The sequence below is a fragment of the Anomaloglossus baeobatrachus genome, chromosome 10 (genome assembly GCF_048569485.1).
Source record: "Anomaloglossus baeobatrachus isolate aAnoBae1 chromosome 10, aAnoBae1.hap1, whole genome shotgun sequence".
In the NCBI taxonomy this organism is placed as follows: Eukaryota; Metazoa; Chordata; class Amphibia; order Anura; family Aromobatidae; genus Anomaloglossus; species Anomaloglossus baeobatrachus.
In genome coordinates, this window is record NC_134362.1 from 36,599,429 (window position 1) to 36,624,811 (window position 25,383).

General features: G+C 39.0%; 1 protein-coding gene across 19 annotated transcripts in view; it reads right to left on the reverse strand.

Annotated features, from left to right (window-relative positions):
- The window catches only part of NRXN2 (neurexin 2), a 955,311-nt gene that overhangs the window by 145,754 nt on the left and 784,174 nt on the right, over positions 1–25,383 (reverse strand). For 11 of the 19 annotated variants that reach the window (XM_075326063.1, XM_075326062.1, XM_075326054.1 and 8 more), the window contains one exon: positions 22,013–22,102. The exons of the other annotated variants lie outside the window; for them this stretch is intronic. In XM_075326063.1, the coding sequence (XP_075182178.1) occupies positions 22,013–22,102 (90 nt within the window). The remainder of the gene's footprint in view (positions 1–22,012; positions 22,103–25,383) is intronic. 19 annotated transcript variants of the gene reach the window in all.

Consider the following 25,383-nt stretch of genomic DNA (forward strand, 5'->3'; position numbering starts at 1 on the left):
TCTAGTATAAAAATACTTATTTTAACTCCTTTAAATTGGGTGTCCCCATATAAAATCTCCAAATTAGGGTAACGAAAGACCTCCTTGATCTGGAGCAACATAAGTAGTCAAATTCCACATGACATTATCATATATGAAACCAAAAAGGTGGAGAGGTACCTTTAAAATGGTCAAGGTAAAAAACAAATAGGGTGTCGTGATTATAGCACAGCTCTGACAGGGTTAAGTAAGGTGGGAGGTCTTTTCGGTCATGCCTCGTTCCGGGACGTTCGCCACTTTATTACTGTGTTGATACCGCCGGAACGCCACCAGTAATAGCTCCTGCTTTGCAGCGTGCACTCTGGTTCTTGTAACTTAACTCTGATCTGTCCCAGTACCCAGCCTACCTCTCCCTGACCTCCGTTCCTCTAGTTGTGTTTTTCCATCCTGTGTATCTGATCCCAGTCATGTTCTGTGTCTCTACCTCCTACCCCTCCTCTGTACTTACCTGATCTCTAGGCCCCCGACCTCGGCTCTGTTCCCTGACTATGGCTCTGCTCTCCTTCAACTCCTCACATGACTCCTTGGCTTCCGACCCCCTTGCTTCCTTTTAACTATGGCCTGCTTATTCCCTGGGTTAGATGTGACATCCCGGTTTTGACTTTAGCTTGTTTGACTATTCTGACTCTTGTGCTAGCGACCTCTTGTGGGCTTTTTGTCTTACTGTACTTGGAAATTTTATATTCTCTAAGTCCCTGCGCCCCAATTGGAAGCATATGTGCCAAAATCTGGTATGATACAATGTACTATTATAGCTCACATCAGAAAGGTGCCCCCATCTTTAGCCACAAGCTTCGCTCCTGGGTCCCGTCAAGTTTTTCTGGTTTGTTCCTGACATGGAATTAGAAAACTGATGGCACTTCCTAACAGACAAATGTGAACAGGTGCAAACTGAACATGAAATATACGTCGTGCAGCTGTATATTTGTTCCTGACATAGCCTTTACTAAGTAGAACATGTCACCAGTGCTGCCTGTAAAGCCAGTCCTCCTCTCTATGATTGGTTGTGACTGAGGAGGGGGCCTGGCTTACCTATGTAAATGAGCAGTGAGCCAACCCCCTTCACACAGATCTGCTCATATGCCCTCACAGATAAGTGTCCTAAGTGGAAGTGTCAGGAGCCATCACTGCAATTTGTAGTTGAAGATTGGGGAACCTTCCGGAAATTAATTAAATTAATAAATTATATAACCAATTTTTTTTTTTTTTTTAGTTGAGCAACCCATTTTAGCAAATGAACCTAAAATGGATTTTTCTGAAACAGTTGCTAAAATATATTTCTACTTTATGAAGGCATCATGAAGAAAATGAGCCCATTTATTGGTACCGAGGCACAGTCATGTTCTGAAATGGGATAATTATATAACATGCTGGCTTGCTTTCTGGCTGAATCAACAGTCTGTGATTGGTTTTTATTTTTTCCAAACAATTTATAAAGTTAATTTCTACATTCTTACAGATGACTAGATGCAAAATTGGAAAAAATACTTCTCCATTTTGTTTGTAGCTTATAACCAAACAGATGAAACACGATGGCTGTCCTCTCTGGAGGGTGGTTTGTAGAGTTTCACAAAAAGTTTTGCAGAACCCCAGTCCCAGGGAGCCTCTTTCAACCTGTGAAGCTCCTAGGGTTCTAGCCTGGTGGCTTCAGGTTATTGATATGGTGGTTGGACCAGGGACTTGCTAATTTTTTTGCTTAACTTTAGTCAGCGCACCCTGAGGAAGTTTCTACGAAACGTACGTTGGAGTGGAGGGGATGGACGGATCTTGTGCTACAACTACTGTAAGTAATATAATTGAGCCATTACTATACATTAATGAATTATTCCTAGGCGCTCATTAAATACAGTTAGTTTTTTCCATATTGTGTGCTCTTAATTCTATCTTATCACTCTTTGAGCTCCCTTTTGGGCAACTATTGAATATCTTTGGAATATATAATATTTATTATGTAATAATATACTTACTTTGAGCTTCCTTGCTGGGCATTATAGGCAATATTGCTAAATATTTATACATACTAATAGATATCTTTTTGATAATGGATGCACTCAGCACTTTGATACCATTCTATTTATTGATATAGCAATTCCTATATCCTGTGCTTTTTGGAGTATTTTTTCATTAAAGATTTTTTTATATTCCAGTGATATCTATTGTTAATTAATTATGTGAGCCTATATATGTATGTGATTTACCACTGTTATATACAGTATATAATTTTTCCGTTCTTCTGTATCTTGTGGTACCATTTTTACAATATATGAATTGTTTTAATTTATCTTTAATAAAATTGTACTTTTAGGTCTTATACTATTTTGTCGTGTTGTCTATTAACTTTAGTTATATATAGTTCTCAACTACTTCTGTTTTTGTGCCAAAATAGTGACTTGATCTACAGAGTAAAAATTCAAAACACCTATCGATAATTAACAAATTGAAAAATATCTAAAAAGTTGCACTTCTGTCTCAGCTATTACTATATGATAAACTATAATATTACTATACAACAAAAACTCTCTCTGTGGCCCTTATCTATTCCCACCTTGATTACTGTAATTCTCTATTAATTGGTCTCCCCCTCACTAGACTTTCTCCTCTTCAGTCCATCCTTAATGCAGCAGCTAGGGTCTCCTATCTGGTTAATCGTTACTCAGACGCTTCCGCTCTGTGCCAGTCATTGCACTGGCTGCCCATACAATTATAGGATCCAATTTAAATTGTTTGTTCTCGCCTGCAAAGCTCTTCACAACATGGCACACCCCTACCTCTGCACTCTCATCTCTGTCTATCATCCTACCCGTTCTCAACGCTCTGCAAATGACTTTCGACTAACATCCACACTAATCTGAACCTCCAACTTCTGGCTCCCAGACTTCTCCTGAGCTGCACCAATCCTCTGGAATGCTCTACCCCAAGAAACTAGGAAGAGCCACAACTTGCACAGCTTCAGATGCTACTTTATAATACATCCTTTTAGGGTAGCCTATTGCCCTCCCTACGATCAGAAAATACCCAAAGCATTACAAAGATTGGCTGATGACTGGTTCATGCAGCCTTTATCTATCCTCCCATGTTTGGAGATGGCTGGACTGTCATTGTAAATAAACACTTTGTGATGACTGTCCCTAAGTGGTGCTGGACACTACTTGTATGCAGTGAATGGAAAGGTAGTCAGACAAGCCAAGATCAGAATCAGGAGGACACGACAGTACATGGGAGCAGACAGAGGCGAGGTCAGGATACAAGCCGAGGGTCAGAATACCAGGAGAGTATGTACAGAAGACAAGGAGAAGATGGGGACGTGGTCAGGAGGTAGTTCGAGGTCAGACCTAAGGAGGTAACTACCGAAACAGGGCAGGCAGAGAAGGGTTAACAACAGTCCAGACTCGAGAGGTCAAGATCATATCACTGAGCACCACAGGAGCCAACAGCACAACTGTAAACAGGAAGTATGACTGGTGACGTCATTAGCTCCCTAATGAAATGCAATCATCGGGAACGAGCAGCATCTGCGTAGGCACCTGCCAGGACCAGCGTGGAACCAGTGCTGTGAAACAACCAGCAGAGCATTCATCCTGCAAAACACTCTGCACAGTAAGGCAACATATACCGGCTCTGCAGGAGAGCATGGCAGAACAAAATAATACAAGATGTTCTTCACATAGGAACCGTGACACACTTGAAGCTTGTGTCACTCCGACCTCACCCATTGTAGATTGTAAGCTCTTACGAACAGGGTTGTCATTATTTTTGCTTTAATTATTGTAACTTCTATAACTGTTACTTATGTTTGTTTCTATTTGAACCTCTGAACTGTAAAGCGCTGCAGAATATGTTGACGCTATAGAAATAAAGATTATTACTATTATACCATACTATCTTCTTCTGTCACTATATTTGCTACAAGTTTATGGATATTCAGTGCTAATTAACCTCTTCATGTATAAACTGCACCTGCAACTAAGGTTAAAAAGGATAACAAGACCCTAAAAGTTTAAGAAAAGATTTGTAATGCAAGTCACTAGTTACGGATAGTACAGACGGAAGGATCTGGGAACAGGAGGACATGTATGGATACAGGGAGTACAGAGACGCGTAGTACCGAATTCCTTTTCTATAGTGCTTTTATTTCAGTGTTCAAAAGAAATTTTTTTTTTAAACAAGTCGTACATCCTGTGAAGTTTCCGACGTTTCGGCAATAAGTACTTCGCTTTCCTCTTCTAAATTCTTCTCCCTTCCAGACTCCTCCCTTTGACTTGTTATCCCTGACAAAGGCTGGCACTTACAGCCGAAACATCGGAAACGTCACAGGATGTACGACTTGTTATATTTTTTTTTTTCTTTTGAACACTGAAATAAAAATCATTATAGAAAAGAAATTCCGTACTTCTTTTTCCTTTTTTCATATATGAGTGCCGAAGCATTAAGCTCTTTATATTGACTCTCTTTTTGCTTCAGACCACCACATTACTGACCTTGTGAGTCAGTCATATTCTATTATTGAGAATTCCAGGAGGGTACATAATAGATTCAGGGAGAAAACTGAGACGTGGTCAGGTAATGGTCCGAGGTCAAAAGCCAGGAGGTCATGACAGGAACAAGGAATGGGTGGAGAGGAGTCAAACAACGGTCCAGGGTCAAGAAACAAAGATCAGAACACATGCAGAGACACAAGCCAACAGCACAACTACAAAACCAGAATGTATGACCGGCAAGGTTCTGGTAGAGTATGCTCAGTAAAGAAATAGAACAATTACCAGGAAGTTGGTACACCTGAGTAATCAGCACCTCCCAGAACCAGCATGGAATCCTGTGCTATCACTCAACCTGCCAGCTCAGTAGTCTAGGAAAGCGCAGCAGAGCATCTCCTAATGTGCAAGATGCTCTGCACAGAGGAATTGTGATACTACAAGCTCAGTAGTCCAGGAAAGCATAGCAAGGCATCTCCTAGTGTGCAAGATGCTCTGCACAGAGGAATCGTGACAAGATGTTTGATCAATAGACTTCATCCAAGAGATCAGAAGAACGTCCCTACTGGTCCTCGCGGGGATCGATCTTCCCTCTCTTTATTTCCATTTTTTGATGCATTCAATTCATAAAAGTTTCTATATCCAAGAAATAGAACGTTAGAATAGTGGATATTTTTTACTTACATTTTAGCAAGACCTAAAGCTAAGGTTGCATTGTAGGCATTCAACAAGGTCCATCTAACACCGTCATACCGAATCTGACGCACTTGTTATTTTTTGTTTTCTGATGGAACAGAAAACCCCGGATAACAAGAATAAATGTGACTCTAGCCTCAAAAAGAAGTATACTGTAGTCCGGGGACGGTTTGATATATGATTCCGTTTGAGGCTTTTGTTTTTTTTAAATATTAGACTATACAATGTGTCATTGAATCATGTTGGCAAATTGGAAGACGCCTTGAGTTGTAGTGTAAAAGACTTGAAGAAAAATAATCAGTAAAACAGTAAAATATGGAAAGTAATAATAAAACAGTAAAAGTAGCAGCAAAACAGTAACGCAATCAAATAATATAATTATAATATAATATAATAATATATAATAATATAATATAATAATACTAAATTAAAGTAAAACATTTTTCTACGTAATATAATAATGCAGATAACATAAAACTAACATCTAACATAACAAGGGTATAGAATCTAGGCAAATTATTAATATAAAACAACATATAGGCAATAAGTATATATAATTTATGCAAAATTGTGGCAAACAACAATATATAAAGCAAATTATTCATCACAAAAGAAAACTTACACCAAACTCTTCACCCAATAAATGTCGAAAAGAGGGAGAGAGTTATGAAGATCCGCAGCATGGAAATCTGCTCGACTGCAAATTGTTCCCCGAGAAAAGTAAACATGGAGCTCTACAAGAATGTCTTGAGGAGCTACAGACCAGAAATACATCATGTCTCTGATGTTTTTAGACAACACTACAGGTGCTTGAGTCAGGGACTGAGATGCTTGCAGATTCCCTGGTTAATGCCTCTGGCTTTTCCTCCTTCTGTAGCAGCACAGTCCACATATTCCACTTTGAAGATTTGTCTCGTGCTACTGCAGAAGTAGGGAAAAGTCTACAACCCAATGATCTGAAACCTGTCCAATGATACATGAACTAATGGCTTCAGAATGATTGCATCATTATATTAATATTCATTATTATTGTGTAGGTACTAATATATAGCGTTCACAAACAAACGCTGATCACCATTCCAACACACACACACATGGATATGCGCAAGAGAAGCATAACCTCTGGACCTACCTCTACTAAAGCAACCAATTTTACATTCGAATCCTAACACCACTCCTACTGCTGCTACAACCCCTACAGCTCCTACCACTTCTACTGCTCCTACAACTAATACAGCTCCTACAGCTTCGACCACTTCTACTGCTCCTACAACTAATACAGCTCCTACAACTCCTACAGCTCCTACCACTTCTACTGCTCCTATAACTATTACAGCTCCTACAACTCCTACAACTCCTACCACTTCTACTGCTCCTACAACTATTACAGCTCCTACAACTCATACAGCTCCTACCACTTCTACTTCTCCTCCAACTATTACTACAGCTCCTACAACTCATACAGCTCCTACCATGTCTACTGCTCCTACAACTATTACAGCTCCTACAACTCATACAGCTCCTACCACGTCTACTGCTCCTACAACTAATACAGCTCCTACAACTCCTACAGCTCCTACCACTTCTACTGGTCCTATAACTAATACAGCTCCTAAACTCATACAGCTCCTACCACTTCTACTACTCCTACAACTAATACAGCTAATACAACTCATACAGCTCCTACCACTTCTACTGCTCCTTTAACTAATACAGCTCCTACAACTCCTACATCTCCTACAGCTCCAACCATGTCTACAATTCCTACCACTCCTACGACTCCTACAGTTCCTACAGCTCCTACCATGTCTTCCATTCCTACCACTCCTACAGTTCCTACAACTTCTGCAACTCCTACTGCTCCTACAACTCTACAGCTTCTACAACTCTTACCACTTCTACCATTCCTACAGCTCCCACAGTTCCTACAACTCCTACAGCTCTACAGCTCCTACAACTCCTACAGCTCCTACAACTCCTACAGCTCCTACAACTCCTACAGCTCCTACAACTCTTACAGTTGCTACAGCTCCGGATCCTATGACTTCTACAACTCCTACTACTTCTACAGCTCCTACAACTACTACCACTTCTAACATTCTTACAACTCCTACATCTTCTACAACTCCAACCACTCCAACAACTCTACAGCTCTTACAATTCCTTCCACGTCTATCATTCCTACAACTTATACAGCTCCAGCTCCTACAGCTCCTACAACTTCTACAACTCATACCACTTCTACCATTCCTATAACTTCTATTGCTCCTACAGGTTCTAACACTCCTACAACTTCTACAGCTCCTACAACCCCTACCACTTCTACCATTCTTACAACTCCTACAGCTCCTGCAACTCCTACTGCTCCTACAACTCCTACAGCTCCTACCACTCCTATAACTCCTACAGCTCCTACCACTCCTATAACTCCTACAGCTCCTACAACTCCTACCACTGATTTAATTGGGACTGGATGACCATCTGATGAATATGGGGGCTTCCTGACATCCTTTTTGGAGCAGAAAAGGATCGCACCATTAGAGCTTCACAGCCTTCGTTTTAAGGGTAGAAAGGCCACTACCAGATGAGGCTGTCAGAAGCTTCCTTCTCTCTCCCTATTGAAAACACTTGATCATTGGGTTAATATGTATGAGGACATCAGAAGAGATATCTGTTGGTGAAATAAACGTTCGACAGCTATCTCACATGCGTGGCCAGTTTTAGCAATTATTCCGATTTTCTTAACTTCTCAACCTGCAGATAACACACTACTCACAATCTTACTTGTTCCTGTATACGTTGCTCATTATTTTGCTTGGTCTGTATCCTGAAGCAGCATGATTCCTTGTGCTTCCACCATCTTAAATGGCAAAAACCTAAAACAAGTCTGTGTCGGGTGAAGAAACAGCAGATTCTATAGCAGATAAAACTTTTCAGCGCTCGTTCTTCATTTGTGAAGATTCAAAAACTAATAAAAGATTGTAAAACGCTTGAAAAATGGCCAACGTGAATTTCGGAAAGGATGCCGACACTGCCGTCTTAACAGCCCAGAAAAAAATAAAAAAATAAAAATAAAATTAAAATAAAATAAAAATACAATCCCTTAGTTGAAATCTTGGATACCAGTAGACCCAAGATCCAAATTGTTAAAAAAATGATGTTTAATACAAAATTTTGCCCATGGAAATGTCCCGGCTTTCTCAGTGCCGCTGGAACTTATTCCTCCATTTCCACACTTTGGGCCTTTGAAGTTCACATTTATTTAACACGAATAATTTAAATGCAAATTATATGTCATAAAGAGGCTCGGTAACCATTGCATGACGGAGACCGCGGCGCTATACGGTTTGCAAACCGTTATAATGCGTCCTAGGCTTAGGCACAAAAAGTTAAGCAGCATGGAAGTAATTTTGAAGAGTTGTCATCTATGGTATATATAGTATATTTTAAAACATTTATAAACATGGCAGCTTCACCGCTGGCGCTTGCAAAGAACCAGTCAGCACTTCTCAGTCAGAAGCAGAGCCAAGTGTTTTCACAAGGGAGAAAGTTTCCAGACAGATGGGCAAGTTCCTTACGGTAAATGAGACAGCGAACACTTTACTATCAGAATATTTTACGTGTAGGTTCTGAATATTTATCTGCTCTCCAATGCACTTGCCACATATACAAATGTATTTATATATTTCCCTATAGATAACAGAGGCATTAACTTTTGTTTCACACCACTACGCCCATATGTCACCACCACCGGTAGTAACCACTCGTCTGCAACCACACAAATCATATCTCGGAAAACAGACAAAGCAGAGGAATCAGCAGCATCAAGACAATACATTTTTCTTTTTTTTATTGATATTTTCCTTACCCCAATTCTCATCCTTCCAGGCAGAAAATGTTAAAGGGACTTCACATCCAAGAATCGATACTACTCCCATTTCCTGCCTTTTTACCGGCCCACCTCCCCCCCAAACACTGATCATTTTTATTAAAACAGGTTTATAAATGAATTTCATTTTTTTTAACCCTCTGTAGTTAATGTTCTATTTACCAATCGGGAGTGGGTCGTAATTCATATTTCGTTAGCAGAAAATAATGCAAGAATTATTGGTTAATGTATTATTTAGTAATTGATTACAAATATTATTTTAGGTTTTGGTTAGTCTTTTTTTTTAAATTTATTTCATTTTTTTAATTTAGTTTTAGTTGTTAAGTTCCTCCATATTGCGTTTAGAATTGTGGAAATTTTTTTTATATGTGGAATTCTGTTGATGGTTCATTTTCTGGTTCAATTTTGAAAGAATTTTCATTTTCTTGCGCTTCCAAAAAGAAGTTTCCAAATTGAAGTTAACTTCAGTTTGGAAATATATAACCGGCTATTTCAAGCAGATAAATAAGAAACTCTCGGCCTACGTCTATTTGTTTAGGCTTCATTCACATGGATATATCACTCATCAATACAACCTACTTGTTTTATGTAGCCGTCATTCGGCATCTATAGGCTTTATGGGCCTCTACTTTACCTCCATAAACCTCCAATTTTAGAGTAATATTCTGAATAGCTGCAATTTGGACTTGCCATGGATCTCTAGCCCATGTACTTGACCCAATTTGTTCCTCACCAGGTTAATAAGTAGAGTTGAGTGGACTGCCAATAATCCGGGTCCGCCGGATCCGTCGCGGGTTGTCAAAGAAGTCCAGATCCGATCCGGAACCCGGCCCCATGTATGTTAATGGGGAGCGGATCCGGGAAAAGAGAGAGACAGCGAGAGAGAGAGAGAGAGAGAAAAAAAAAAAAGCCGAATCCGGATCGTGCAGCCGGATTCCCGTCTCCAAGTCGGACCCGGATCGGACGCTGAAACCGCGCGGATCCGGACTTTTACAGTTTGGGTCCGCTCAACACTATTAATAAGTAACTGCACCTCTAAAAACATTTGACATGTCACTGAGACAGTGAAATATTAATCAGTGAGGTTTCAGATCATGACACACCACTGATCATTAAAAAGAAGGAGCAGACATACCCAGTTGAGATCTACTCTCCAACACTAAAGTCTCAATCCAAAGTCTTTCTATGGAGTCCATCTTCAGTCTTGAAGAAGAAAAGCACTTGGTTGGGCACTTCAGCCCATTTGTTTTTGTAATCAGTGGGGTTTTAGGTCATTAGAGCCCACTGATTATTAACAAGAAGGAGAAGAAGTGCCTAATTGAGATCTATTCTCCAACAGTAAAGTCTGACTCCAAAGACTTTCTTTGGAATCCATCTTCAGGCTTGAAGAAGAGAAGCTCTTGGGTGAGAACTTCAGCCTGTCTGTTTTTGTAATCAGTTGGGTTTCAGGTCATGAGACCCAAACTGATCATTAAAAAGAAGGAGCAGAAGTTCCCAGTTGAGATCTACTCTCCGACAGTTCTCACTCCAAAGACTTTCTTTATTCACAAATGGCAGCATGGGGAATCCTCGTGGGCGTCACCTTCAAATCACGAATGGCAATAAGGTTTATGCTCGTGGGTGTCACCTTCAAATCACGAATGGCAATAAGGTTTATGCTCGTGGGTGTCACCTTCAAATCATGAATGGCAATAAGGTGAATCCTTGTGGGTGTGTCACCCTCAAAACACAACTGGAAATAAGGTGAATCCTCGTGAATGTCACTTTCATATCATGAATGGCAATAAGGTGAATCCTTGTGGGTGTGTCACCCTCAAAACACAACTGGAAATAAGGTGAATCCTCGTGGATGTCACTTTCATATCATGAATGGCAATAAGGTGAATCCTTGTCGGGTGTCACCTTCAAATCATGAATGGCAACAAGGTGAATCCTCATGGGTGTCACCTTCAAATCATGAATAGCAACAAGCTGAATCCTCGTGGGTGTCACCTTCAAATTATGAATGGCAACAAGGTGAATCCTCATGGGTGTCACCTTTAAATCATGAATGGCAACAAGGTGAATCCTCATGGGTGTCACCTTCAGCTTAATGTTCAGGATCAGTCCTTAAAATTTGTAAACTGATAATTTCTTCCTGATAAGTAAAAAGTATATGCAACATTACCCATGTATTATATTGTGATGCATGAAAGATAAGAAGCCCCGACAGAAGAAGAAGGGTTTCTAATGCTACATCGTTGCATAAAAAGGACAGTTGCTACAACGGATGGCTTCTAGCAGACATCACTTGCTATTAAGTGGTTCTCGGAGCCGTCCTGTTTCATAGTTCCCATGGAGATTTATTGGAGATAAAAGCAGTAATCACTGCTACATAGATAAGGGAACATACTAAAGGACAAATTATAAATATATATATGGCATGGGTGCAGGGAGTGCATTACTGTAATTATAGTTATGCTCCTAACCCTGGCCGCTTCTCAGCTTGTAATTTTTAATGTTTCTTCATATGCAATGCGCTATGAGCAAGTTAACAAGCGCAGCACGTAAAGGGCAACATAAAACTTGTATAAAAAGATCATAGATCAAAGGACGGAATAAAAGGCAAACATCATTTTCTCCGTGACCTCTAATATATCATATCGGAGGTTGGATTCAGATTATTCAGGCGACGCTGACAATTAGGAGAGGTGATCCCTGTCAATGCAGATGGTTGATCGGACCGGATTTAATAGGGTTTCGGAGTAAGGAGATGATAATCAAAGATTAGCATTCCAGTGGAACATTTTATTTTATGGCTCCGATATCAAGAGTTTTCAATTAACTGCCCTGATGTTTTCCATTTATACAGCATGCTCCATTATGTACTAGTATAAGTGGTTTGTAATAAAAGAGCATAATAATAGGGCAAAACAAGCATTGAGATGAGGAATATGACATATCTATTTCAACCTAGTAAACGAGCAATTAGTTTAGTAATATTCTTATTAAAGTGTGTCGTCCATGTACCACTACATAAGTAGCCTTTCTTAAGATAGAGCTCAAAAGATGAAAGGGAATCTGTCGGCAGGTTTTTGCTATGTAAGCTAAAGACAGCGTGCTGCAAGGGTTAAGACATAGACTTCAGGGATGTCTGTTTTGTCACAGTCCGATCTGTTTATTTGATATGTTGTTTAAGCAACAGGACTTCTCATCGCTTGCACTACATTGTCACGCACACGGCTGTCCTGCATGCCCCTTCTCCTGATTGACATCTCACTGTCAATATACAATCTATATTGAGAGCCTGGTGGGGGTGGAGATCGACGCTCAGCTCTGCTACATGGCTAAATGTAAAAATTTTGATTGTGTCAGATCGGCTGCACCCAGTAATCTAAGTGATACATAGTTGGATTCAGAATCTTTTTGTCTACCTCATGCTGCTCTCAGATGAGGTTGCAAAAACCTGCTGATAGATTCCTTTTAAATGGCACTTTCCATTACTCGGACAACACCTTCTCAATAACTATATTCACCCAACCCATGTAAAATAAAAACAGCCTATACTAACTTCCAATGCAGGCGCTGAGTTTCCCGGGTCTCATGTGAGATTATGTCAACCCTGCCACCGATCAGCGTCCATGAATGGTCCACTTCACTTTCAGCACCTTCGGACACAACTAACATCCGGAGAGAGACAGAGAGGGGCAGCAGTTCTCACCCATTCCGGATGACTGTTTCATCCAAAGAAAATGAGAGTGAAGCAAATCCATTAGTAGCTGCTTATATGCTACAGGGCTCATGTGACATAACGTCAGGTGAGCCACGGGAGACCAGTCTCCAATGTTGGTGGAAAGGCCCCAACATTGGAGGCATGTTCAGGCTGTTTTTATTTTACATGGAGGAATATAGTGATTGAGAGTAGTGAACAACCCCTTTGTCTCTTAACACAACAAATACAATTGAACATTTATGGCTTGGTAATGAGTTACAATTTTTTGCATCATGTTATCTTATGCCATTTTAAGAAAGGCTTCATTTTTTAATAAATCTGAAATTCTGAGCTAATTCATTTTCAAATATACTACATTACATTTTTTTCTGCTTTTCCCTTTTAAATACTAAGATGCAGCGCTGTTTCAATGTCTGGTTCATGCTCCTTTAGAAGCTCCTTTCAACTGCTGCTCAAGCTAAGATCCATATACTGTATTTAAACAGAGTATGGGACTTTCCCTATCTAAGCCTTTTTTATTCACCCCACACTGCTCAGGTAGGGTAAAGTCCCATACCTTGATTGATTGAATATACTATACAGATCCTGCTGAGCAGAAGTTAAAAGGAGCTTCTAAAGGATCATGAACTTGATATTTTCTGCTCAAAAAAAGAGACAAACACTCAATTTAAACAGAGTATGGGACTTTCCCTGTCTGAGACTGTTTTTTTTCCCCACCACCCTGCTCAGGTAGGGTAAAATTATGTACCTTGATAGCATAAATATAGTATACATATTTGATCATTTATTTGGTATTTGCTGCTCAAGAAAAGATCTACTCTGTATTTAAACAGAGTATGGGACTTCCCCTGTCTGACCCTCATTTTCACCACCACCCTGCTCATCTAGGGTAAAGTCCTGCACCTTGATTAAATATAGTATACAGATCCTGTTGAGCAGAAGTTAAAAGGAGCTTCTAAAGGATCATGAACTTGCTGCTCAAGCAAAGATGCATACACTGTATTTAAATAGAGTATGTGACTTTCCCTAAAGTTTATGTCTGCACTTTGTTTTACTCTGCATATGTTCGTATCCCATTAATTGGCCCATTATCTCCCAAATGGGTGTATTAATGGGTTAAAAAGAGGGATTGAGACATGGACTCCAGTGTCATGATTAAGGGCGTTTAGCCAGAAACTAGTTGACCTCGCTGGTATCACTACCTTTGTGTCTGTATTGCACTTTAAAAGAAAACAAAAAATAAATATTATCCACTGTTTGGAGCTGGAATATATATTTTTTCTTGGATGGGACTTTCCCTGTCTGAGCCTTTTTTTTCCACCACCACCCTGTTCATTTAGGGTAGAATCCCATACCTTGATTGATTGAATATACTATACAGATCCTGCTGAGCAGAAGTTAAAAGGAGCTTTTAAAGGATCATGAACATGATATTTGCTGTTCAAACAAAGATTTATAAACTGTATTTAAACAGAGTATGGGACTGTCCCTGTCCGAGCCCATTTTTTCCCCGCATCCTGCTCAGGTAAGGTAAAATTCTGTACCTTGATAGCTTGAATATAGTATAAAGATTCTACTGAGCAGAAGTTAAAAGGAGCTTCTAAAGAACCATGAACTTGGTATTTGGGAATGAAAGAATAAAATGTATTTAAAAAATGCATCATTTTACAATGCTTAGAGGATAATCAAATGGGAAAAAATAGTTATTCTTTAAGGCCATGTCTATGCAGGAGATTTTTGAGCTTTGTATCAGGAAATGGTGATTTAGCTGCAATAAAAATATATTAAGAAATCTATCAGAGCAGACTATCGGACCTAAAAACCACATGTTGTTAGAGGGGAAACATTCACTTTAGGGTTGCTTCAACTGAGAGTTAAAATTTAGAGCATTGTGGGCATGAAAAATTCTAACCTGGCTTTTGGAAAATACGATATATCATCGTATATCTTAAATTTGTAAGCGACATAGTCATATGACACTATGTAGAACAGGAATTCAAGATCTAATCTCATATGAATGACATTATCAACTCTTTTAAGGGAGATGCCCATTCATTGAGCAACAGCTATTCTCTACTTCTGTCTTATCTAAAACATACAATCAGGCATATTAAAATTCCATATGTCCAATCCTTTTGCCATCAAGGCAGATAAAGGACACCATTACACACACTAGATCAGGGAATCTAACTAGCTGTCAATCAATGCATATGGACATCTTATTCCATATCTTTTATGAGAAACTAATAAACGGGTATATAGACGATGTGTTCATAGAAGATCTTGTCTAAATAGAATAAAATACCAAAAAAATAGTGTTTTTCGGACATTTTGTTTGTATCGGAACCAAAATATTACTATATTTGCCATGAACATCAACAGAATTTCATATCCCTATCCCGTTTGTTTTTGTTTTGTTTTTTTTGGAGGATTTCATTGTTTATTTTCAGCAAAGGGTTAAAAATCATTAATTCAATTTCCTGCATTTAATATTAGTCCCTTTAACGTTTTTTTTGGTTTTTTGTTTTATTAAATCCGTATGTTTATAATCTTTAGGTTCTCTCTCACTCTTTCCTAGGAATTTCAGTTTTTTTTCTTTTTTTTAAAAAAAACCCCAAAATGACGCAAGTTAAAAAAAAAGGTTTATCAGCCGTTTAAGCAGAAATTATTAGATGATTAAATTTAGGTTAGACTTTCAATGTGTACACGTATATATAAACGTAGGGAGATTTATATATAAGTGTACCTTAAATTTAGGTGTTCAAGGAATGAGAAGGAAAAGAGAATTCGTTACGATCTGTCAATACATCCTGTTAGGAAAGGAATTTGGAAAGATGAAGAAATGAATGGACAGAAAAAAATGCAGAAGGTGAAATTACATCACATACCGACGAATGCAATGGTTATGGTATCGGAAGTACAGATTATAACCCAAACTTGTAAATCTATATTACAATATACGGTGTAGTTTCTTACTTTGAAATGTAGACGTCTCTGAGCACATGGGGGAATATAGAAGTAACCAAGCACACAGAGGAAATGTAGACATCTCTGAGCACATGAGGAAATGTAGTAGTCTCTGAGCACATGGGGAAATGTAGAAGTCTCTGAGAACATGGGGAATATAGAAGTAACCAAACACATGGAGGAAATGTAGACATCTCTGAGCACATGAGGAAATGTAGTAGTCTCTGAGCACATGGGGAAATGTAGAAGTCTCTGAGAACATGGGGAATGTGAGAGTAACCAAGCACAGGGAGGAAATGTAGAAGTCTCTGATCACATGGGGAAATGTAGAAGCCTCTGAGAACATGGGGTAATATAAGAGCAACCAAGCACAGGGAGGAAATGTAGAACTCTCTGAGCACATGGGGAAATGTAGAAGTCTCTGAGCACATGGTGGAATATAGAAGTAACCAAGCACAGAGAGTACATGTAGAAGTCTCTGAGCACATATTGAAATTTAGAAGTCTCTGAGCACATGGGGAATGTAGGAGTAACCAAGCACACGGAGGAAATGTAGAAGTCTCTGAGCACATGGGGAAATATAGAAGTCTCTGAGCACATGGGGGAATATAGAAGTAAACAAGCACAGGGAGTAAATGTAGAAGTCTCTGAGCAGATGGGGAATGTAGGAGTAACCAAGCACAAGAAGGAAATGTAGAAGTCTTTGAGCACATGGAGGATGTAGGAGTAAGCAAGCACAGGAAGGAAATGTAGAAGTCTCTGAGCACATGGGGGAATATAGAAGTAACCAAGCACAGGGAGTAAATGTAGAAGTCTCTGAGCACATGGGGGAATGCAGACGTAACCAAGCACAGGGAGGGAATATAGACATTGTTGAGTCCATTGAGGGAATGTATTAGTCTCTGAGCTCAGGTAGGAAATGAAGACATCTCTGAGAACAGGGAGGGAATGTAAAAGTCTCTGAGCACAGAGTGGGGATGTATTATTCTCTGAGCACAGGGAGGAGATGCATTAGTATCTGAGCACAGGGAGGGAATGTAATACTCTCTAAGCACAGGGAGGATATGTATTAATCTTTGAGCACAGAGAGGGAATGTATTAGACTCTAAGCTCGGGTAGGAAATGTAGAAGTCTTTGAGCACATGGAGGGAATGTAGTAATCTCTGAGCACAGGGAGAGAATGTAGAAGTGTCTGAGTGCAAGAAGGGAATGCATGAGTCTCTGAGCACAGAGTAGGAATGTAGATGTCTCTGTGCACAGGGAGGAAATGTAGATGTCTCTGAGCTTAGAGAGAGAATGTAGATGTATCTGAGACCAGGGAGAGAATGCCAAAGTTTCTAAACTCAAGGAGGATATACACACAATCTCTAAGCTCAGGGAAGGAATGTAGAAGTCTTTGAACCTAGGGAGGGAATGTACAAGTCTCTGAACTGAGAGAGGGAATTTAGAGATATATGAGGCAAAGGTGGAAATATAGAAGTCTTTGAGCTTAGGGAAGAAATGTAGAAGTTTTTGAGCCTAGAGAAGAAATGTAGAAGTCTTTGAGCCCCGGGAGGAAATGTGGAAGTCTCTGGGCTCTAAATCTACACGAAATAGTAATTTTCTAGTATTAAAAGTGTATATCCAGTAAACCTATATCCAGTGTAATAAGCAATATCAACAGTAGCTGCAATTTTCCTCAGCTTTATAAATTTGTTATTTTTCAGACAGAAATGTCCATAGCTATAATCCCATTTCTAGGAGTTGAGCCTTAGTCCGTGCAGTCCGTTCCTCTGTGCTGGTTCCATTCTAATCTGTACTGCAGGCGAGTTCTGGTCATAACTCAGGTACCGTAGAGATTCGCTATAAACTGCTGTGATCAGCTCAGGTTATACAATCAGTTAATTCAATAGCGACACTAACGTGTATTTCCACCACACTGCACAGAGTCTATTTACTAGGGAGCAGAAGCTTATATGTTCAGCACTTTCAATAGAATGTTCCTGTTTGATAAATAGACCATCTGACATATGCAAACAAAGCCGTATGATTCAGCAAAACTAATATTCACGGGTTTACACATTCCCGAATTCTGCAAATTGAACGAGGAAATGAATTAAGGAATGTAGAAAGTAACCAGCCGAGCATGGAAGGTGACCTTAAGCTCAGCAGACAATGTTCACATCCCTACACTGCCACATTCAATATGTTCTAAGGACATCGTGAGGACATGGTTATCGTTACTAGAAAAAAGAGTCTTTCTGAATATTCTGTCCTTAGGTCCAATTTATGTTTTGTGAGTCACCCTAAAAACCTCACACATGAACCTGATATGTCCCATTAAATATTAAGGTTAACATGGGACAAAATTTTACCAGAATGTAGAATGTCCATGCTGTAGAATGTCTAGAATGAAAGAATCATAGAATGGTAGCGTTGGAAGGGACCTCAAGGGCTCTCGGGTCCAACCCTGTAGAGTTGGAAGGGACTTCAAGGGCCATCAGGTCCAACCCCCTGCGAGAGCAGTTTTCTTAAATCATCCCAACTATATGTTTATCCAGCTTCAACTTGAAGATTTCCATTGATGGAGAGCTCACCACCTCCCGTGGTCGCCTGTTCCACTCCCTGACTACCCTCAAGGTCAGAAGGTTTCTCCTAATGTCTAATCTGAATCTCCTTCCTTTTAGTTTCCTCCATTGCTACTTGTACTTCCTTGTGCTAATGCGAATATGGTAGTTCCCTCTGCTCTATGACTTCATTTCAGATATTTGTAGACCGCTATTAAGTCTCTTCTCAGCCTTCTTTTTTGCAAACTAAACATTCCTAGTTCTTTTAGCCATTCTTCATAGGACATGGTTTGCAGACCCTCTACCATCTTGGTTGCTCTTCTCTGGAATTGCTCCAATATATCGATGTCTTTTTTGAATTGGGGCACCCAGAACTGTACACAGTATTCCAGGTGGGGTCTCACCAGGGCAGAGTATAGGGGAATAATTACCTCTATTTATCTAGATTCAATGCTTGTCTTGACACATCCCAGAATTTTGTTGGCCTTTTTAGCTGCAGCTCCACATTGTTGGATCATATTGCATCTAGGATCTACTATTATGCCACAGTCCTTTTCCCCGATGCCATCACCTAGTTCTATTCCTCCCATACTATATATGTTTTTTACATTTCTTTTATCCAGATGTAGGACTTTGCCTTTATCCCTGTTAAACACCAGGCTGTTCTCCTCGGCCCATAGTTCGAGTGTGTCTAGATCCTTTTGAATACGGTCTCTTTCCTCTCTAGTGTTGGCTACTCCTCCTATCTATCTGCAAATTTTATGAATCTGGTGAGACAAGTTACTCTTACAGCCTGTAGGACCTAACTGGACCTAAAAGTAAGTTGGTATTTTTTCCGGCCGGTAAGCTACTGTTGTGCAGGTGTTAATATGGTAGATATAAGGTGGTTGCTCTACAATCTTAGTTACCAACTTACAAGATACAATATCATTGCAGACATGAGCAGGAAAATAGCACTATCGAAAAAGCCGGGGATGCATGAAAAGTATTACTTAAAAGATTTTGGGGGAACTATTCGTAAATTATTTTTTTTTCCCAATTGCTTCAAATATATGTATTTTTTTCTACAGTTTACTGTAGAGTTACTGGAGCCAAACAATTGTGGGAAATGGGATGTTACGTCAACTGGTTCCAGCCAATTTGCCAGCTCACTGGAACAATATAAAGTTATGATGGGCTTTGGTTCTAGCAAGTCTCGACTGACGTTTCTTACTGCTATAAAGATGTTATGTTCTTCCTTTAGCCAGTCTTTGACGTCTGTCAACACCCGTCTTAGTGAGTTGCCAAGTCTCAGTCTCCTTACAATAAGGCACTGTTTTGAAGCTAGAAATCAATCATTCTTTTCTCTATAGCTTTAAGGGATGATCTAAAAATAAAACATTCTCTGAAATAAGAGCTGTAAATCTTCCGGTTTACATTATGGGGATATACAAAGACTTAGGGTCAAGAACTGCAATGTTTAAGCCAACAGAGACCTTCCCTATTACAAATGCTAGATAAAATCCTTGCATTGTGCTTGTATGTTCTTAAATAATAATTGTCTCTATTATAAATACATTATGACCATAAACTAATAAATATGTCTTCCTTGCAAAACTGTAATGTCTATTTTTATTCTTATTTATATTATAAAAATCTCAAAATCCTTTGAGGCATTTGACATATTTAGATGTACACTTTTGTGTGTTAATGGGCATAAGGTATAGAAATGTGACTGAAGGAGTTGTTTACGTTTTGTATGCTTCTGCATTGTTTTTCTTAATTTCTTGATTTTCAACTAAAAGATCAAAGCATACATCCTTCTATGTTGTGAATGAAATCATGTTTCCATAACTGACTCATATTCTCAGCCTTTTTTTAAATGTTCTAAAATTTTGCAAAGGTCATATAAAATAATAATAAAAATAAAATATTAATAAAAAGAAAACTTTATTTGTCTTTGTAGTAAAATTCTATAGAATTTAATACAGCATTTACATTATTAATAGGGGGTTTTGAGATTTTAAAAAAGGAGTTAAAAAAGGAATTAAAGTAGAAAGTTAAAGAAGGGAGTTAAAGAAGGGAGTTAAAGAAGGAAGTAAAAGAAAGCAGTTTAAGAAAGAAGTTAAGGAAGAGAGCTAAACAAAAGGAGTTAACGAAAGGGAGTTAAAGAAAGGAGTTGAAGAAAGCAGTTAAAGAATGGAGTTAAAGAAAAGAATTAAAGAAGGGAGTTGAAGAAAGGAGATAAAGAAAGGAGTTAAAAAAGCATTTAAAGAAGGGAGGTAAAGAAGGGAGTTAATGAAAGGAGTTGAAGAAGGAAGGGAGTTAAATAAAGGAGTTAAAGAAGGAGGTTAAAGAAAGAAGTTGAAGAAAGCCGTTAAAGAAGGGAGTTAAAGAAAGGAGTTAAAGAAAAGAGTTAAAGAAAGGAGTTAAAGGAGGGAGTTAAAGAAAGGAGTTGAAGAAAGCAGTTAAAGAATGGAGTTAAAGAAAAAAATGAAAGAAGGGAGTTGAAGAAAGGAGATAAAGAAAGCAGTTTAAGAAAGAAGTTAAAGAAGAGAGTTAAAGAAAGGAGTTAAAAAAAAGGAGTTAAAGAAGGGAGGTAAAGAAGAGAGTTAAAGAAAGGAGTTGAAGATGGAAGGGAGTTAAATAAAGGAGTTAAAGAAGGGAGTTAAAGAAGGAGTTGAAGAAAGCAGTTAAAGAAGGGAGTTAAAGAAAGGAGTTAAAGAAGGGAGATAAAGAAAGGAGTTGAAGAAAGCAGTTAAAGAATGGAGTTAAAGAAAAGAATTAAGGAAGGGAGTTGAAGAAAGGAGATAAAGAAAGCAGTTTAAGAAAGAAGTTAAAGAAGAGAGTTAAAGAAATGAGTTAAAGAAAGGAGTTAAAGAAAGGAATTAATGAAGAGAGTTAAAGAAGGAAGTTAAAGAAAGGAGTTAAAGAAGGGAGTTAAAGAAAGGAATTAAAAAATAGAGTTAAACTCCTCCCCAAGCCACTCCAGTGCCACTATTTTGGTGGTCCCAGTCAGTTTCTACCTATTTCTACAAGTGGTCATACATCATTCATGTGACCACTGCAAGCGATCATCATTTTTATTAAGTATGGCATGTGACAATTGAAGACAGTGATTGGATATGAATGATAGATGTTATGTATGGCATGTGACAATTGAAGACAGTGATTGGATATGAATGATAGATGTTATGTAATTGTTTGCAGGAATTAAGCAGAAATAGGACAAGGCCACCAAAGCAGTGGGACTGGATTTAGTAGGTTAATATTTTTTTTTCTTACCCATTTCCTTTTCTTGGCTACATTTTTCATAAATTTCCTTTAAATATTTCAAACCCCCAATTATAGCTCAGATGTCTGGTTTATATGTGAAAACTGTACTCTTAAAGATGAAATAGGCTGAATGGGAAAAAAAATCACTATGACATCAAAGAAAAGATAAAAAAGTGAAAATTTGCAATGAATGTAAATGTCTTCAACGGACCATTGAAATGTGAATTTAATAATAATTTACAACATTGGTGTGAATTATGAAAAAGAGTTGACAAAAATAATACGGAGTAAAAGGGGATAAAGACAACTTTTCGGATAATGTTTAGGTGATTTATAGATAATTTTACGAGTTTTATCTTAAAAGAATTCTCTTCTCCTTCTCACTCCACCAACCATTTTTTTTTTAAACCATCCTCCCAATCCCCACAAAAATTACCTTTGTCTAGCAGCCATTCGTCTACAACACGACCCAGGCGGTATGGGATGCGCTGACGGGCAAGCGCCAATCTTTCACTATCTGGGTTCCCTTTATAGAGTTTTAATAAAAGAACATTAGATGCATTAGAATCTGAAAGGTGAAAGGTTAGAGGTTAACAGTTCATGGAACAGTTACAATAGTTAGAAAATGGTTAAGAGAGATTTAAGGAGATTAGTCCCATTTTACCCCCATTTACTGCAACCACTCACAAAACTCAATAGAAATAGTATGGATTGCAAAATCTGGGAAACCATGAGGGAGTACTAGGAGTAGTTACATACTTATTTGTAAATTATATCAGCTTACATCTACAGATTATTCGATTTATACCACTCTTAGCCTACAACGGTTGTTATCCACTTGGCACCGACTTGACTGGTTGGGATCAATGCACATATCAAAGACCAATTGGTACCTTGAAAACTATTATCTTACTATTACTTATGTCACCGGTAATAGGCTTTGATAAATTTTTGTTGTCCACTTTCATGATATTTACTCTTGCTCGTTTCATCCAATGGATTTTTAGTAAAGATCTAAGACTCTCTCGAAATGATTGAAGATTACAATTTTCCTCACGAGCCTACCACTTGCTTTTAGAATATGTTACTTCTATATTTGCAATAGAGCAGTGACTCTAAACTTCAATATGTCAATGATTTCTTCAAAAATAATGGAGGGTTGTCACTTCTGAGGGATATCAAAGCTATCAGGGAGAGGAATAAAGAAAAGACAAGGTAGGTAAGGAGGAAAGCTTAGATGACTATGAAATAGTTGAAGGGGTCAGAGTTGGCTCAAGCTTGTCGTTGAGAAATGCAGCAAAGGACATAAGGTAAATCTTGCAGTCATGGACATAGGGAAATGTACAACATGCTGGAAATATGCAAGAGATGACACTTTGATACATTTTCCTGAACTTTAAGAAGAGCATACAAATCCAGATTGACCAGTGCGGAAAGGTTGAGAAATCTTCATGCAAAAGCAAAGGAATAGCCAGCTAATAATTGAAAATGTTGCTCAGAAAAGAGCCAATTAATTTGCAATCTTCATCTTCACAATGTGCAGTTCACAAATCAATTTCTCAATTGTCAGCCATTAATAGATATTCACTAATTTTAAGTGGCATGACTGTGGCATTGCTGAGCTCCCTAGCTGGGAAATCTCCAAGTCAATAAAACACTGAGATGTATCCAAACGGGTGCAAAGAAAAGGAGACCCATATTAAAAAAGGTTGTGCTGTAAGTACCTATGGTTGTGTTTCCCCCTGAAGACATCAATCGCATCAATGCTGTTTAATGTAATGCATGATAGAGATAAATGTTAGTAATATAAGATAGGAATGTATAATTATTAGAAGTAATGGTGTTAATAATGTAATGTGAGATGTTCCAGTATAATGTAAGTAATGCAGAGCATTTTAATATCTGTGTATAAAAATAGAAGGTAAAAGGTCAAATCTGCCCAGCAACAGGCTGCAGGGGCAAACAGCGTTACTGTTAGGACTAGCTCATAGTGGAGTGGTTAGCATGCAGGGAAAGAAACATGATTCCTTCTAGACCATATAGATAGGGTTAAGTTTGCAGGTAGAGCAGACTTTTACTCTGAGTGTTCAGCAAGGCCATATTCACTAATGTTAAGTGGCATGACTGTGGTGTTGCTGAGCTCTGTAGCTGGGAAATCTCCAAGTCAATAAAACACTGAGACATATCAAAACTGGTGCAAAGAAAGGGAGACCTATATTAAAGCGGTTGTCTTGTAATGAGGTAGACCTATGGTCGTGTTCCCCTCCCCCGAAGACATCAGTTGCATCAATGCTGTGTAATGTAATGCGTGATAGAGATAAGTGTTAGTAATATCAGGTTTGAATTTATAATGCGTAAGATGTAGCAGTGTTAAAAATGTAATGGGAATGCTCTAGTATAATGTAATAAATGTACAGCATTTTAATGTGTGTGTTTAGAAATAGAAGGTAAAAGGTCAAGTCTGCCCAGCAACAGGCTGCAGGAGCAGACAGAGTTAATGTTTGAACTAGATCATAGGGGAGTGGTTAGCATGCAGGGAAAGAAACAGGTTTCCTTCAGAACTTATAGATAGGGATTAGTTTGCAGCTAGTGCAGACATTTACTCTGAATGTTCAGCAAGGCAATATGCAGTGGGTGTCCTTACAGCTAAAGGAGATTGAAGCTAGGCATAGGAATAGTGTGTAAAGGAGGTGGAAAGTACACAAAGTATCCAACGTAGTCGGATCAGTGTATTGACCAATTGAACTGCCAACTTGGGTAGTCAGTTCCTCATAGAGGACTTTTAACATCAAAGTTCCAGACAGTCTATAACTTCAGAAGGTGATGAGCCTGGCCGTACAGAATGTGAGACGAAAAGCGAACTGTGGATGGATGTTCCAAAAGCGTTAGCAGTGTGAGGCAAGGATTTGGCTATAGGGGCAACTCTTCTCCTACTCAAGGAAAACTGGTCGCTGAATCACAGTAAGGTACGGAACGACTCTCCCGGGCAGTACTGTGATGTTGCCCTGGACGGTGGTGAAACAAATAGGACTGAGGACAGGAATAACTAGATTGGAAGGAATGAAGGGACTGTTGGTGGAATTGCTTCATATTAAAAATGAAATGTCTGAAGATGTGTGCCCGCTATTCCCTGTGTACTGTGTTTGTCAAGTTACATTTAAGTAAAAGTGTTTTAAAATCTGATGGTCTCCTTCTGTGCTTAAGTTAAAATCTAGTTTTAGCCAGGCAAAGCCATCCTCAGCCTGCAGCGGTGAGTCGCCATCATAACACAAGTCCACACACCCAACCAGAACCACTCCATCTTTCCTTTGCCATGCCGGCGTGTGAGAGAACAGTACTTCGCCCATGATTAGTGCCCCATGCCATGCTACAGTCCACTATTTTAACAGTGATGGCCTGTCCTTAGGATAGGTCATCAAAGTCTGATCAGAGGAGATGCGACAATAGGAACCTCTGTCGATCAGCTGTCCCCGGTGTCGGCAGCAGCTGGAAGTGCACACTTATGGAGTTTCACAGCACAGCTCTGTCAACAAAATGGTGGCTTCGGCCAAGTACTGTACATCTATCCCCTATTGATTTGAATAGGGGGCAGATGTGCAGTACCTAACCGCGGCCACTATACATCAGATGAAGTTGTGCTGTGCAGCTCCGCTATGGTGCAGTTCCAATAGCCACTGACACCGGGGTCAGCTGATCGTCACAGATTCCTATTGTCATATCTCCATTGATCAGACTTTGATGACCTATCCTAAGGATGCTAAGAGCAGCTGATCGGGTGTCAGACCACCCCTGCCAGTTAGGCATTGA